The 17,105-nt window shown below is 37.6% G+C and overlaps 1 protein-coding gene across 1 annotated transcript; it reads left to right on the forward strand.

Annotated features, from left to right (window-relative positions):
- The first annotated feature begins 5,131 nt into the window (after positions 1 to 5,131).
- On the forward strand, positions 5,132 to 9,865 carry lrtm2a (leucine-rich repeats and transmembrane domains 2a). The gene is made up of 3 exons (XM_060889428.1): positions 5,132 to 5,303; positions 7,749 to 8,345; positions 8,804 to 9,865. The coding sequence occupies exons 1-3, from the start codon at positions 5,243 to 5,245 to the stop codon at positions 9,259 to 9,261; spliced, it is 1,116 nt and encodes a 371-aa protein (XP_060745411.1). The 5' UTR covers positions 5,132 to 5,242; the 3' UTR covers positions 9,262 to 9,865.
- Positions 9,866 to 17,105: the final 7,240 nt, after the last annotated feature.

Raw genomic sequence — 17,105 nt, forward strand, 5'->3', positions numbered from 1 at the left:
AGGATCAGAGACACTTTGCTGAGGGCCAAATTGTGATAGACAGATGACTGGGTCAGCTATAATATAGCGGGTCTTGCGTGGTGTTCTGTGTACGCAGTGGTTGATATGTGCCAAAAGGAAGGACACCTTAAAATGGAAAAACAAGGCTCACTGATATGTGTGTGTGTGGAGTGAAAACTAGCCCATTTGGACAGATCTCACAGAAGAGCTACTGTAGTAGAAATCGCTAAAAAAAAATGTTGGGTATGATAGAAAGGTGTCAGACCACACAGTACATCAAGCTTGCTGTGTATGACGCTGTATAGCCTCAGAAGTCAGAGTCCTGTCCACTGCCAAATGTTTCTACAATAGACACATGTGAGCATCAGAACTGAGCCACGAGGCAAGGGAAGAAGGTGACCTGGTCCAGCGTGTTACTTTTTTTTACATAATGTGAATAGAAGGGTCTGTGTGCATCACTTTCCTGGTGAAGAGATAGCACCAGGATGCCCTATGGCAAGACGTCAAGCTGGTGAAACAGCTTGGGCAGAGCGATGCTCTCTCATTGTTCTTTTACCTATCATTTTGTGCCTTTCCAAAGCATAAGGTAACATTAACTCTATATCAGCAAGTACTTTGAGAGGTATGTTAAAGACCTGATCTGCACATATGAACCCATAGACAGCACAATCTCCACTGCAGTACACACCACCCCCTCTTTCACTTGGAAAGACCTATGTGAGAATGCCGTCTTTTGATTACATTTCAAGTCCATAGTGTCCTCTAGACATTATGCTTAAAACTGTGCTTGAAACATGATTGGTATGGATGCAGGTTTTCATTCTACTCAAGCAAGACACACAACTGATTCCACCAGTTTAATCAATTGATTTTGGATTTTAATCTTGCTCTTGCTTAGGTGGAATGAAAACTGCACTTACACTGGCCTTTTGTGGATAAGGTTGAATCTTTGGTTGGGAGTGTGAGTTACTACTAAAGCATAATACAGTTCCCTTTCCTCTACTCACTGTATACCCATCACTTTTTGTCCACATGGAACTCCACAACATTGTTCACAATGTCAAATCTGCTGATGGCACGCCATAGTTGCTAATCACAACTTGGTCTCCAAAAAATGATGAGGCCAACAGAGAGGTCAGAAACCTAGCAATATGGTGCCAACCATAACCACCCTCTCACGCTGAACATAGACAAGACCATGGAATGGACAGTGGACTACAGAAACACCTTCACTGCTAACAGAGTAACAGTTGAAAGGTTGAGAAATTTCAATTTATTGGTTTCATAATCAAAGATGATTTCCCTTGATTAGTATACACAAGGAATGCGAGTGTGTGTGTGCCCTGCGATGGGTTGGCACTCCATCCAGGGTGTATCCTGCCTTGATGCCCGATGATGCCTGAGATAGGCACAGGCTCCCCGTGACCCGAGGTAGTTCGGATAAGCGGTAGAAAATGAGAGAGAGAGAGAGAGAGAGAGTGAGTGAGTATACACAAGCTCTGTCATAAAGAAGGCACATTAATCTTTACAATATCAGGTGCCTTAAGAGGTGTGGTCATATAATATTTACCTGTACTATAGACAGCATCCTGAATAATAGCATTACATGCTGGTTTGAGAACTGAAATACTCTCAAAATACCTGCAGATTGTAGTAAACTTCCAAAGCATATCACTGGAAGAGAGTTTTCTTCCATCTAATACATGTACACCAGATGGTGCCTGAGGTGAGCCAGGAGGATTATTAAAGGCCCCAACCATCTGAAACCACAGCATGTACTGGATCAGTATTGGAATATGAACAGAATCAGAGACTTACATGATATAAAACCTATTTTTTGAAATTTAAAGCTGTAATGTACAGTATTTACTGCATTACACCTGACACTTTACTTAATACACAGCTGTTTACTTACGGTCCCTTGCACATATTTACTTTCTGCTACATTGGAAATAAAAAAATGCCGATTTGTGATGTAAGAAATTGAAGATCATCGTTGTGATGTAAGAAATTGAAGATGAATCATGTCAGATCATGTTCTGTCTTTAATGTTATATATATAATGCATCATATCAAGTAATATCAACATAAATCAGGTAAAAAACAAATAAAATCATTGTAGGTGGAAAAAAAGGAAAACACTTAAGATAACCTTAGACAGTACAATAGCAACTGTTCACCTCTCATTAATAAAGTGAATTGATTTTATTGATGCCTTGATTTCATCCAGCTGCTAAAGTCATGGTCCACATAGAGCTTGTAAAGCCTGTAAAGGATCTCATTGTCAAGACAAGTATCAATCAGAGGAGAGGTGCAAAATAATTTTGAAAACATTAGATGGAACATTGTAAAGGTCAGTATCCTGTCAGGAGCACAGAGTCGAGAACAGTGCAGCCCTGGGTGCCCAAACAAAAATGTCAGATAATGGCATATGTTCAACTCATTCTTCTATCGTTCATCAGTGAATCAGTGATTCATGTCACCATACTGAGCATTTACCCTTGTCAGAATGGACATCTTACATACAGTAGCCTTCCTTCCTTGTCATCTTACTTATTTGTAAAAGCACTTAAAGAAATGCTTAACCCTAACCCAGCCACATGAACTCCGATTTCTAATACAATGTAGTATAGAGCATGTGACATAATCCTGCGTAGATTTTTCTTATTGTGTTATCTAAAAGCAAAATAAACATAAGCACTCACATTATGATTTAGTTCACTGAACTTCTGTGGCATTTTAAATGTTTTCTGTGATTGTATTGCGAGAAGGTTGAGTCTTTTTCATGTATAATTAAGGGAATATTCTAATGCTGAAACTAATATTAACTTTGTACTTATTTATGTCTTATTATTTCACCAGGGTGCCAAGTAAGCCAGAACTATCTCTGGTGAAGGCGGAGAAAATGGGGCACCAGATTGACATTTCTAAGAGCAGGACATCCCTCCATAATTGATGAACAGGACAAAACAAAAAGGAGCTGCAGGAAAATTTGGCAAGTACAGTACTTGTCACTCAATGTCTGTGACAGTTTCTCATATTCTTCATGTATGGACTGTGGAGTAGAGAAGTTAGTTTGAAGCTCATTGTCATGAAAAAAAAAATTCTATCTAAAATAGAGACAATAAATCACAAATCTAAGTCAACAAGGTGATCAGTGTTATGGCCTAGTCAGAGTCTGGCTCTAAATCCTTCTGAAAACCTGTGAAATAACTTGAAGAGGGCTGAGCACAGTATTTTTTAAATAGGTTTGCAAGGACAAGTGAAAAAACTGTCCAATCAAGATGTGTAATGTATTCAATGTTAGAGATGTAAGCACTAATGTACGTCGCTCTGGATAAGGGCGTCTGCCAAATGCTGTAAATGTAAATGTGTTAAGTTGGTAGACCTTAGCTCTAACAGAGCTGCTTTACAAGCTGTATTGGTATTGGTTAAGAGTTTGCTTAATTTAACCAGGCTATTTTAATTTGACTTATTTTTATTTTTGCTTTCCTAAAAGTTTGAGTTTGTTTTATTGGTTGCCGTATCACATTAAAGGTAGAAAGAGATCTGACATGATTTATACTGATTTATTTTTTTTCAACATAAGCATGAGTGTATCTACTTTTCACATCACCCGTATTCACAGAATTTTATAATATGACACAGTTCATAATAAATAGCTTTCCTTTATTGTATGTATTTTTTTTTTTAAATATATTTTACCTTTGGATTTAAGTTTTCCAATTAATGCTATTAATTATTTGTGCTGACTCTGTGCTTTCCTGTTGAGGTTAAAGAATTTCACTCAGATGGATTTTTTTTAAACTTTCCACAGTCCCTCTGACTCATTCCTCCACAAGCCCAATGGGTCTGCTTCTGTCTTTTAAAGTCCCTCTAGCACATTCTCTTTCCTGGCTTCTCTTTCTCTTTCCGACAGCATTCAAAATAGCTGAGTTTCTGTTTCAACATGGTAACCTAAGATAATTTAATTTAGTACACTGGTCCTCATTTATTATCAAGCTACATACAAGCAACAATTTTTGTAAATCATTTGTAGGAATCGCAGTGTTTGTGATGATGCTTGTCTAAATTTGTATGAAGACTCACTAATGATTATTTGGAACTCTGCTATGTTTTAAATCATTTTTAAACCAAAATTCACTGAAAAAGACAAATAAGAAAAGGTTTTTAATGAAGACAAACTATCTACAATGAGGAATATTTAAAGATTGGTGTTTGAAGGATGAAAGCTTTCTTACATATTGTTTCAGTTTACCTTTAGAGTTAACACTTTAAAGCTTGTGGTTAATAGACGCACAAAATGATCTTGTGCGATTCCTGTGCATGTCAATGCTTGAATTTCTTGCCACTGGCACTTTTATAAAAAGAGATAAGTGACCAATCTGGTGAGTGACTTTTGGTCAACAGTCAGCAAAACAATTAAAACCTTGTCCTATGTCCTTGGTGTCAACCTGGGTACAATGGAGACACCTTCATTTTCATCTCTATCCATTTTCTTCTCACGTCACTTAATTCACACCTGTTTCACTTTTTCTGTAATTTGTCTGGTCTATTTTCTGCTGCTATGCTGCTTAATATGATCTCTCTATTGTTGCAGATTTGAATTGTAATAAGTTCCACCTATACCTCTTAAAATGTACTTTTCTCTATACTATTTTCTGCTTATTTTTAAGCTTTTATGGAGTTTTGTGGGCCTCACTAAATACTAACTAGCTGTAAAGAAAAAAAAAACTTAATCAACCATTTTACTTTGCTTGGAAAACCAGATCCACATGGATTACTAGCAGAATGGATTAATCACTCCAACAATGTGTGGAATTAGTGAATTTACAATAGCCTACTTCACTATACCAAACATTGCCTGGATTCTGCCTGTTTTTCGATCACCTAACCATTACTTTGCCATTTACTTCAGTAAATTGTTACACTAGGAAAAGCATCAATCTAGGAGATACAGAAAAATCCACATTACATTACATAATTGTGACAATTCTTGGTATTTTCTTCACAGGCGATCTGAACCTTTAGTAGAACCAGTAGTTGCTCTTGATACAAAATAATGTTGTATAAATACAAAAAAAAAACTGAAACAGTTTTTCTCTGACACTCTCCTTCCCTCAGACATTTGCCCAGCTAGCAGCCTGTCTGCCCTATAACACTGAAGGTGGGCATCGTGGCAGACTGATGCTTATCCAGTTCTGAGGTGGGAGCCACTGTCACACATAGGCAGACCGTAGCTATGTGGCTAATTGCTGGGACTGCAAAAAGGCACTGCAAAGGAACCACTCAAAACAGCTTGTGTAAGTTAATATCACAGCTACCGACTCACACAGGAGGCAAGGAGATATAAGAATTTTATCTGGAGTTAGTGATGCTAATAAGACTGACTATAGTATGCTGATTATACACATACAGTGTGTCAATAAGTCTAAACACAAATTAGGAGTTCTTACAGGGAAATTACAACCTGGTATACTGTACAACACATCTGATTAAAAAGGTAAAGAGAGCAAGGCATGAAATGCATCAATTAACATCGATTAACCCTCTAACTTATTCCCTCCTTCATCCCCCAATCTTGCTCTCTTTTTTTTATATAGCCTTTGCCAAAATGACACCCTGCCTGCAATAGTAGCATCACCACCTCACAGCTCCAGTATCTCTTGTTCAACCCTAAGCTCAGGTTGTTGTCTGTATAGAGTTTCTCAAGTTCTTTGGTTTCTTCCTGCCTTTCAGAATTTGCCAGTAGGTCGATGTCTAGGTTTCCGCTAAGTGTAATGAGTGTGAAAAAGTGTGCATGATGCCCTGCTATAAACAGGTGTCCTATTCAATGTGTATTCCTGCCTCACACCCAGTGTTCCTGGCATAGGCTGTTAATCCACTATGACCTTTACCGGGATAACTTAGCTACTAAAAATTAATAAGTTGATTTACAAAAAAAAAAACAAACAAACAAAAAAAAAAAACACCTTCTACATGTTTGCCCCAGACATTAAATATCTTTAGCATTTGTGTATACAGTTCTGAGGACGATCAAAGTGGACAGTGGAAACTGATAGAGTGAAAATCTAGCGTGGACTCTCCTATTACAATGAGATCAAACCAAAGGGCATAGCTCAGGTGTCACTGGTGTCTATATAACCTTAACCGTGAACATCCACCCACACTCATAACCCAGTCATAGCCACACAGATCATGACAGATCATGTTACAGAGTAACAGAACAGCAGAATACGAATGTGCAAGACCCATTAGTTTTCTAGTGTGACAGCAGCATATCATGTGAGAGGTAATTTTGGCATTTCAGAGACTGCATTATGCATTGCATTATGACTGAGATCCTACAAGACCCATGGAACCATCAAAAACATGGGAGCAGTTTTTTTTAAGGCTATGTTGTTGGGAGTTTACAGTCACCTATGAAGTTTTACGAAGAAAGACCTATAGCACATTACTGGTTATGTTCACTCATTCACTTTCAGTAAGAACTTTATCCTGGTCAGTGTTGAGGTGGATCTGGAGCCTATCCTGAGAACAGTGTTCATAAAGCAGCAACAGCTCCTGGATTGCTGAACACAATGCACATTTATACCTAAATCTTAGTCAATCCACTTATTGGCAGGTTTTTGGAGGAAATTGGAGAACCTAGAGGAAACCCAAACAAACACAAGGAGAACACGAGAAAGTGCACACAGACAGTAACTCAAGCTTAGGAGCCGTGAGGCGGCAATGCTATCCACTGTACCAACATGACATATTAATAATGTTACAGTTGAGTACTATACATTATATTCATCAGTTTCTGGGATCTGCTTCAAGTAACCAGGTTAAACATAGCTCTTAATATACATAGCTAGCATTTACATTAAATTTAAAATAAAGAAAATTAGACAAATAAAGTTTTGGAAGGCTTGTTTTGGAAAATGTCATACTATACAGAGTGCTGTTTTATTTTGGATGAGGCTCTTGTCAGTCATTATATAGACATGCTCTAACACCCACTTATTCTTCCCTGATCACAGTCTAAATTTGCCAATCACCCAGTCCTATTCACATTAATCAGTATGAGCAGAATTGCACATGTTTATGTAGCTCAACTTTCAAGCAGTGTGGAGTGGTGGATGGCTCATGAAGTAAAAAAGTATACTGTATATATATATATATATTCTTTATGCTTTATATATATATATATATATATATATATATATATATATATATATAAATATAAATATATATATATATATATATATGTATATATATATATATATATATATATATATATATATATATATATATATATATATATACATATACATATATATACAGTATACTTTCCCTGTATCAGTTCCCTTCAGACTGGCCTTGAAAGAGTGCAGTTGTGAAATGTCAGGCTGTTAAAGGATGCCTATCATGTGGGCACCGTTCTAGTCTTGGTTGACATTGTCCTTTCTCATTAATAATCTATGTCAGTCTTGGCTTCGACATACACACACACACACACACACCCACACACTCACATACACACTGTAGCTCTCAACACTAGGCTTTAATGATTCCGTTCATTTTCATGCATGCAAGATGCTTAATATAGTGTAGGTAGCATTCCTGGGTATTGTCCTTTAGACTTCCATTTAATAAAAGGAATGTAAAAAAAGAGTACTTATTTATTAAACTGCAGTAAATACTTGAGTAAAATACTTTAAAACAGTGATTACCCTTCTCTTTTTGTTGTCTCTCAATATCAGCAGTGCACTGTGTGCTCTACTTTCTGCTTCTGCACCTTCATTTGTGCTCCAGTTGCCCATCCATTTGTGTGTGCAGTTCCACTGAAGCAGACTGTGGTGGGCATGACTTGATTACACTGCCTGCCCTTTCCCTGCTACCTTCAACTATTCAGACCCTGCTCCTGCCCAACAACCACTTTACATCATTGCCTGCTTCAGCATTCGTCAACCTCAGCTCACTGGTGAGGCTTGACCTATCCAATAACTACCTGGATAACCTGCCAGCTCATGTCTTTGCTGAGCTGGCCAACCTGACTGACCTAAGTCTGAGGAACAACAGCCTAACAGCACTGGACCGTGACCTCCTGCAGGGCCTGGGAAGCCTTCAGCGGTTAGATGTGTCACTGAATGGCCTGGGTACTGTGCCTCTTGGTCTATTAGAACATCAGCATGGCCTGACCTGGCTCTCTCTGGCAGGGAACAGACTCCAGGCACTAAATAGGGCTGCTTTTGAACCACTTGAGAACTTGCAACACCTTGAGCTTGGCTCCAATCCATGGGAATGTGACTGCAATTTGCGTGACTTCAAGAACTGGATGGAGTGGCTCATCTACCGAGGTGGGGGGAGTGTTCAGGGGTTCAGACTCTAAGTTTGTGTGTTATCACATGGAATTAATTGTTAGTCTACATCATTAACTACTAACACTTTTATAGCATCATCATTCATTTTCTTTACAGTCGTCTTAATGTAATCCATGCAACTATAAGTCCATTATTACCAATACTTTGTAAAGAAGGCCAAAGTAAGTTATATAGTATTCTAAGTGTGATTGTAGAACTACACAAAAAGCTGATGACTCACTAGACTGTAGTCCTCATTTGTGTTTTGTTGTGTTTGTATTTCAGCCCATTGTATATGTCCATGGTGGGCTGTTGACCCTCTTGGTATTGTTAGCTAGTGATTGGTGCTTTGGAGGGCTTGGAGTTGTAATTCAGATAACTGCAGGATGTTGTTTACTGTGGAGGGTTGTAGTTTCATCTGTCTATTTCCTTCAATCTTAATCTCTCTCTTTCAGGTGGCTATGTAGATGCTGTGGAGTGCACTCTTCCCAAAGATCTCAGAGGGCGTGACATCCGGACTGTTCCTGTAGAGATGTTCAATTACTGCCTCCAATTGGATAGTGAGAATGGGGGTGGGGCCGGAGGAACAAAAGGTGGTTCTATCCCATGTGCACGTGCAACCACTGCTCCATTGCCTGAGACTGCTGTTGTACAGAGTGAATCAGAGCCAGTGGATTGTGCAAGGCAGCGTTACCGGCCTGTAAGCGTGCGTCGTGCCATTGGCACTGTGGTGATTGCCGGTGTTGTATGTGGTATTGTGTGCATCATGATGGTTGCAGCAGCTGCCTATGGATGCATCTACGCTTCCCTTATGGCCAAGTACCAGCGTGAGCTGAAGAAAAGGCAGCCATTGATGGGGGATGCTGAGGCTGAAGCTGACTCTGAAGAAAAACAGATTTCATCAGTTGCGTAGAAATAATATAGATTCTATATACTCTAATGTGACGACAATGGTATCTTTGCATTCCTGCTTCCACACCTAGTTTTTAAATGTGTGTGCACTGTTAAGTATTATTTGGGTGTTTTCACATATAGTTATTTTTAAATAAACCATACGATGTCCTCTTAGGGGTCCTAGATTCTAGGTCTGGAAGGGAACTAGCTGCAAAAGACCTCAGTACTTTAAAAACAAGGGTACTCAAAAGTTGAAACTTGTTCAGATCACAGCTTCTTTAGAACTCAGACCTCATGGCTAATATAATTAAAAATGCTACTAAAAATTAAAAAATATATTCGATGCAGTCATTTAGATGTTGATGAAAAATACCAGATGTGTCTAGGGATCAAAAAATCAGTGAGAACTGACTCATGATTCATGTAATTTTTACTAAATCTTTGGCATAGATCAAATCAGTGAATTCAGTTGGTCTAATGCAACATCTGTATTTGCATTTTTATTTTTTTGGTGCTCAAAATATTCATGTGGTTTGGTCTGACCCAGACTTATTTGTTATGTTACTCATACAATCATGCCATAGCAACACTGAAGAAACAGGAAAAATGAAGAAGGTATGCAGAAGGTATGCAGCTCTGTGCAAAGGTCTTTTTTGTTTGTTTGTTTCCAGATTCTGTGTAGAATAAATGTATATCGCAGTCTTTCTTTCTGTAGGTTTCCTCCCAAAGCATGTGAACAGCATGGCCAGTTTTGTTTTTGCTATACACTGAGGAGTTAGATCAAATGATAAATATAAGACAAGATGTACCAAAATTCTCTCTATGGTTTGAGCAGACACTGTTGTCAAAAGGATAAGTTAATATGAATACCAGAGAGCTCTCTGGTCTTTTCATTTATGGGTGAAAAGCAGGTCATTTTTAAGTTAATGAAACAGATCGATCAAACAGATATAGAACATGTTGGCCAAAAAACACAATGATCAGAGATGTAAATAAAATAAAACGTCATCAACTCCTACACGATAAAGGTGAATGTATCACAAAACACCATTTAGATACAAATTTGAGAGCAGAAATGTAGAAATCACACCACAAGATGCAAAACACTATTCAGAAGTAAGAATTAGAACATCTGTTGCCAGAATTCCCAAAGGTTCTGAAATCAAGAATAGCCTCTGATGAAAATTATTAAAAGCCCACAGTGTGGTGAATGAAAAGATCTGCTTGTCATCATCATCATCATCATCATCATCATCATCATCATCATCAGTGGAGGTAGAGTCAAGGCTTGGGCTTGCATGGCTGCTTCTGGAACAGACTCACTAATCTTTATTTAATTCAGAATGAATTCAGAAGTTTGCAAGAACATTCTGTCTGCCAATTTACAGATAAATGCATCCAATCTAATTAGGAGGAACTTCAGGCGAAAAAAGTGGAAGGTTTTAGACTGGCCAAGTAAATCACCAGCCCTTAACTTAATTAACCAGGATTTCACTTCCTAAAGAGGAGACTGAAAGGAGAAACCCAACAAAAAACAAACAACATCTGAAAGGAGCTCTGATATGTTTTTAGTGGGTTTTTATTCTTCTTTTATTTATTTATTTATTTTTTTACCTTACTAACTTACTTTCTCTACATATACATTTGCTCACCTGCAATTGAATGGTTTATTGTTTAAGGCATCTACATGTGAATATCAGGAATACTGTACATATCATATTGTGTATAAGGTACAGCAAAAACTAGAATTGGCCTTGCTGTGCCAAAAACCCCAGGGGAACTGATTGAGAAAAAGAAGAAAAAAGCATTTACTTTTTCCTATTCCACAATTTGGTCGTTTTAGTAATTATTTTTGTGTGGTTTTTGAGTTGCAGTTGAATATTGCTGAAATCTGGTAAATCTCTTTGGGCTTTAAGTTTAGTTGAGCGCTATTTAAAGTAAAAAACATGCAACTGTTTTTTTGTTTAACAGAATCCTATTGCCTGAAGCTGACATGCCTTCAAAAACATATCTGGTCCATTCAAATAATATATTAATATTCAATATTAATACCCTCCAATCACCTTTGACAGCAACACAATGCATATAATCATACATATACAAACAAAGAGCACAAATAGGGCATTAAAAACTGATCTTAGTAACTTTAGCCTGATTGTTGGTACCATTAAAGATAAAACATAGTAGTGCTTACATTCAAATAATCACACAATGACTACAATGAGCAAAAAATCTAAAAAATTCACACTCACCATACCCTGAGACAGATGTGTTACAATAGCAGAAGAACACACCAGAGAAGAAAAGGAATCTGAGGCTACAGTGAGCACGAGTTCATTAAAACTGGGCAATTGTAATAATATTACCTGGCCTTATCTCTAAGAGCCCAGTTTCTGCAGACATACTGCCGACTGGACGTTTTTTCTTTTTCTTTTTAAAAACAAAAAATGTCAAAGCAAAAAAACACCAAGATTATTGTGTTGAGTTACAAATTTTATAAAATACTCATCAACAAGGTGTTTATCTGCCTTAGTTCATCCACTCACTGCGAGTGAGCACCTTTACATGTAACCTCTACTGGCACCAACTATGTCCTGCATCTGAATGATTGTATACATTGTGCTTCTTTCACATAATACAGTTGTTATACAGACATAATACAGACACTGACATGTTATTATCAGTGGTGCTAATATATCAGTTCTTGCAGGGTGGTGTGGGTCATGTTTGATTGCACAGAATCATGCAGCATTAGATATTCATGCTCAACACTACATTCCGAGGTGGTCTGAAAAGTTTTGGTTGTGTTCATCTATGAGGGGTGGTGTTTAATTCCCAACACTGCTTTTCTGAAACTGTAAGTCCAATCAATCTTCAGTTGTTGTGTTGAGTCATCTGTGCTAAAAACAGCAGACATTTCACAGTGTTAGTATTAAACAAAACCTGTACAGTATGTACATCTATAATCTCTTTAGTGTTCTGTGTAACTCAGCAAGACCTGGATACTGCATGCAGTATTTGTGAGGGCTGTTTAGGTTCCAAGATCACTACATGTGGCTATTATTATTATTATTATTATTATTATTATTATTATTATTATTATTATTATTATAACAGAAAAAAACGCAGCTACATGCGAATTACAAACCCCGAGATGTGAAGTTCTGACTGGGGCCATTTTGTTTCCTTAAGACACTTAATGGACCACAGAATGAACCACAAAGAAATCAATAACTTGTGGTTAATTTTAACAGGTCTGAGCTCGTTTTTTTGTGTTTATATACAAACATAAAACGCTGTCACCAATCTGAGACCATTTAGGATGCTAAAACTGACTGTGAAAACACCAATAGTTTGTCCAACATTACAATATTTTATGCTACAAATTAGAATAACACATTGCTAAAGCTGGGTGCAGGACTTCTTCCTTTCAGTGTTCATTGTCTTGGCAGGTTCCCATTTCTCTCTAGAAACAGTGAGAGGACATTTTTTCAGCATGTTTGTTTTCAACTGCTTCTCTTTACGGATTGAAATAGCAGCCAAAATAAATAGTGTTTTTCAAAGTATAATATATTTAATGTTACATAAATGTATGGGTTTTTAGCCTGTATAAAAAATGAAGAGGTTGAATTCTACTGTGCTGTGGGCTGAATTTTGTTACATTATTTACCCTCTGAAACATACAGACATTAGACAAAGCTCTTAAAGATTATTATATAACAGTTTATCTCTATCTGATGCTCCAATATTGTAGTTCAAGCACAAAACATCCACCACAAACACTAGGTGAAAGATAATCAGAGAGAGGTTGAGCTCTCTCAGTCTTATTTCCTTACATATTCACATTAGTTGTTACTGGCACAACGCAGGCATATACTGAGTACTGCAAAGTAGTTAGCGAGTGAGATAGGCATCAGATTTCTTTTGAAAATTGAATTAGAGTTTCAGTCGAATGAAGAATTTCGTCTTCAGATTAATTTCAGTATTATACAGGAACAATATGTATACCGACAAAAACAAGAATATTATATACCACAATCAATGTTCTTTCATAGGTGAAGAAAATTGTAAGACTAATATCCTTTTATCATGTTGCTGATATTTAGACAGATATTACAATTATTAGTTCACTGTAAAAAAGCAAAAGTATACATATTTATATTCATTCCCAAATGGTTTTACATTCAGCTACATAAAAGGCCGAAGAAGTTATGAAAGTGTGTATTGATGGATATTTGTTGGATGATTATAGCTAGAACAGGAGACCCTTGAGATTTATTTGCTGCTATCATGCAATCCTCTCTTCTGGGAAGGGCTTCAACTATATTTTGCAGCATGGCTGTGGGGATTTGTGATCATTTGGCTACAAGATTAGTGAGGTCAGGTCTGGGGTGCAGTCAGTGTTCAGTGGGGAGTCAAGAGTCAGAGCTCTATGCAGGACACTCCAGTTCTTCCACTATAACATTAGAAAGCCTTCATGGACTTTGCTTTATGCACAGGTGCATTGTCGCGCTGGAACAGTTTTGGGCCTCTTTGTTCGAGTGAAGGGAATTTGTAAGGCTCCTGCATACAAATAAATTCAATAATGACATCTGATTTGACTTTGTAGTTGCAGGTCCAGATAGATGTATACTAATCAGATTTGAAACCACATACAAATCTGGTTGGTTGTTAAATTGTGCTTACATTAGGCATTATTTAAAATAAGTATTTGTTTGTTTATTAGCAAGTTCAGAAGCCGCCTTTAATTTTTGTTGTTACTGAAGAAGGTGTACAAGCTACTGTAGTAATTCAGGTAAAAATGAATAGATCCTGACAAAAGTGTTGCATTGGTTTTTACTCATTTTTCCTAATTACCAGTCTACTAATAAGAAAGAGAAACTGATTTGCTAGGCATTAGACAGACAAGGGACAGAACAGACAAATGTTTGTTCACACAAACTAGTGAGGGTATGCAAAATAAATTAAAGACAAAGCAAGGGCTCAAGCAGAGGTGTGATATGTTATAATATACCCCTGTACACACATAATATACATACAATATACAGAAAATTAATCAGAGACAGAAATGCAACAAAGAATGAAACATGAATACAGGGTTGTTTATCCTAGATAACAGTGAGAGGTTTTAGACCCAGCTAAGAGGTATTTTAAATATATTCTGTGGCAAATAGGGTTAAAGTTTGCCACTTAAAGAATGACTAATGCACCTAAATTTGTTGGCTATGATTTATTTCAAGCTAGTTTTCTTTCATATTTAGCTCAATATTCTTTTTAAATTATATAACTATATGCGATTACAAACAAATTTTTTTCTTCTCAGTTTGAAAAATTGTTTGTGGGCTGTGTAATAATTCTATGTCAGAAATGAATAAAAATGTATTTCCATAAACCAGCTGATGTATGACTGAAAGTAGATGTACAGACATTCACAAAACATGTTGATACACTTCACTAGACCCACATTTAGGAATTATTAATGGTATTTTCATTTAAAATTAAACTGCAGAACCCTGGTGCATAATGATGTGGAGGAAGATTTCATTCATTTGCACCAAGCTTTAAATAATTAAAAATTGAAAAGTGTTTAAGTTGAAGTTACCTGGTTTTTCCACCAGCTTCCTCACTGTTCTGATGCTTGACCATGCCCCTGTTGCCTCATACCCCCACCACTGGCCCCAGCCTACAGCTGTCTCCCCCTTCCCTGGAGAGGTAATCAGCCAACACCATCTGTGCCCTCAGCCTGTGGGACAACCTTGAATTTGAATAGAGGATCTTTCATGCCTGCTCACACAGCTTCATCCACTGGATCAGCTCTGGCATTTACTTTTAGTGATGTCAGTCAGCAGTCAATCAACTGGCCATTTGTTTTGGTTGTTGGATTTGCTGTGAGCCTCGCCCATCACAAAAATACCAGGATAACTATCAGGTGTTGTAAAAGCCTCTGCCAATCATTACCGTGCATGATTGTCATGTAAATAAGCAGCTGCATATGCATTGTGTAGGAGGAGTATTCTGTCCATGAGATTTTGAAATGTTGCTGGGGCTTCGCACAAAAGCAAACCAAAGGGTGACAAATTGGTGCAACTCTCCATGTTTTTAAGAAATTGAGGTGGTGTATTTATATTGCATAATTTATATCCATTTTTTTGACCTCATAGTCAACTTCTTCCATGCACTGGGTGACCTCAAAGGGTCATTGCCACAATGTAATTTAGAGCACAACATAAATAGTAAAAGGAGTAAAAGGATAATTTAACTCCCAGTGCAAATTCTCATACCAGGTACCCCTGTAGTACAGTCAGGACTTTCCTTCCTTGGTCTGAAGCAAATTCACTCGTGTGAATTATAAAGATTGGATCAGGAACCTTTTAACAGTAAAAAAAATGTTCGGACTAAACTGCCAAGGTGGCCAGGTTTGAACACTTAATATTTTTTCTACTGTTAAAAGGTTCCTCCTCAAATATTTCCAAAATGATATCTAAGATGCCACGAGACTTGCACTCGCATAGTAACAATAAATGAGAAAAACCCCATGAAGGCTTGTGGGACCTCTCACAAAAAGGTGAGGTTCATAGTGCTTCATTATACAGAACTTTATTTATGAGCATCATAAATTATATTTTTAAGCAGTTTGACCAGACCATATGTCTGGATCGTCCACTACTGTGCATTAATTTAATAAATGTCTCAGTCACATTGACTGGTCTAAGAGAAAGATGGGAGAAAATCAGATCCTGGGGATAGTCAGTTTTAGCGATATTCAGCAACCAAAAGCATTAGCAGTGCTGAGTTTAATGTCCCTATTTTCACTGTCAGAAGGGATACTCTGGTTTATAAAGTCTGAATATTCCTGAAACAGTAGGTGGCTCCAAGACCTTTTAGCAGCAATTTCTTAGTGAATCGTAAAGAATGGGCGTCTGCTAAATAATGTAAATGTAATGAATAGTATTAAAGTTTTAAATCGACTTAACTGTGTATTATATTATATTATATTATATTATATTATTCAAGTCAAAGGTATGTAATCATTAAGTATGACACATTTTCAGCTTGTCCAGTGTGTGAGCTGCAGCATGTTTATTAATTCTTCCTCAGACATTAGCGTTTATTTTACTTGTGATAAGTGTATTTTAGTTAGCTCTCCGACCGAGAAGATTTCAGATTTAGAGGGGCATCCAGACACTAGAAAGGGACAGCGATAGTAGTGTAGTTTCTGTAGGGGAACATCTGGATGCCTTAGAGGGAGTTAGTAACCCTCCAACTGGTTACTAACAATGGGTGACGACTCAGTGGCATAGTTGCAAAGCCAAAGCTAACGCTAAGGCTTGCCCATGCGAGCACCATTCCTCTCTGCTTCACATGTCTAACAGGTTTGCCCTCCTCAGTGAAGCACCCTCTGAGAAACCTGAAAGAGCTCTGGTTATAGGATACTCCATCTTAAGGCATGTGAAATTAGCTAGGCCTTTAGGGGATCCAGCAGCACTGGTTATGTGTATTCAGGGAGCCAGTGCGCTGGACATAGTAGGTATCTTAGGGTCTTAGGCAAGCGTAGGTACTCGAATGTAGTATTCCACGAAGGAGCTAATGATATACGCCTTCGTCAGTCAGAGATTACTAAGAGTAATATTGTAAAGGTGTGTAAATTAGCGAAGGCAATGTCAGATGCTGTAGTATGCTCTGGCCTTATCCCAATGTGATGGCGATGTAGCTTACAGCAGGTTATGGTTGCTCAACTGATGGATGTCCAGTACCCCTTTTCCACCAAAAAGAACCGGGTGCTGGTTCAGAGCTAGTGCTTGTGCTGGTTCAAAGTACCTTTTTCTAACTGGTTCTAAGAACCAGTTTGCCTTTCTATCGGTT

The sequence above is a fragment of the Tachysurus vachellii genome, chromosome 16, assembly GCF_030014155.1.
Source record: "Tachysurus vachellii isolate PV-2020 chromosome 16, HZAU_Pvac_v1, whole genome shotgun sequence".
NCBI classification, from domain to species: domain Eukaryota; kingdom Metazoa; phylum Chordata; class Actinopteri; order Siluriformes; family Bagridae; genus Tachysurus; species Tachysurus vachellii.

Coding starts and splice junctions, on each gene's coding strand:
- lrtm2a (XM_060889428.1), top strand. CDS start 5,243: ATGTGGCTAATTGCTGGGACTGCAAAAAGGCACTGCAAAGGAACCACT. Junction 5,304..7,748: donor AACCACTCAAAACAGCTTGT/GTAAGTTAATAT, acceptor TCTCAATATCAG/CAGTGCACTGTGTGCTCTAC. Junction 8,346..8,803: donor GGAGTGGCTCATCTACCGAG/GTGGGGGGAGTG, acceptor TCTCTCTTTCAG/GTGGCTATGTAGATGCTGTG.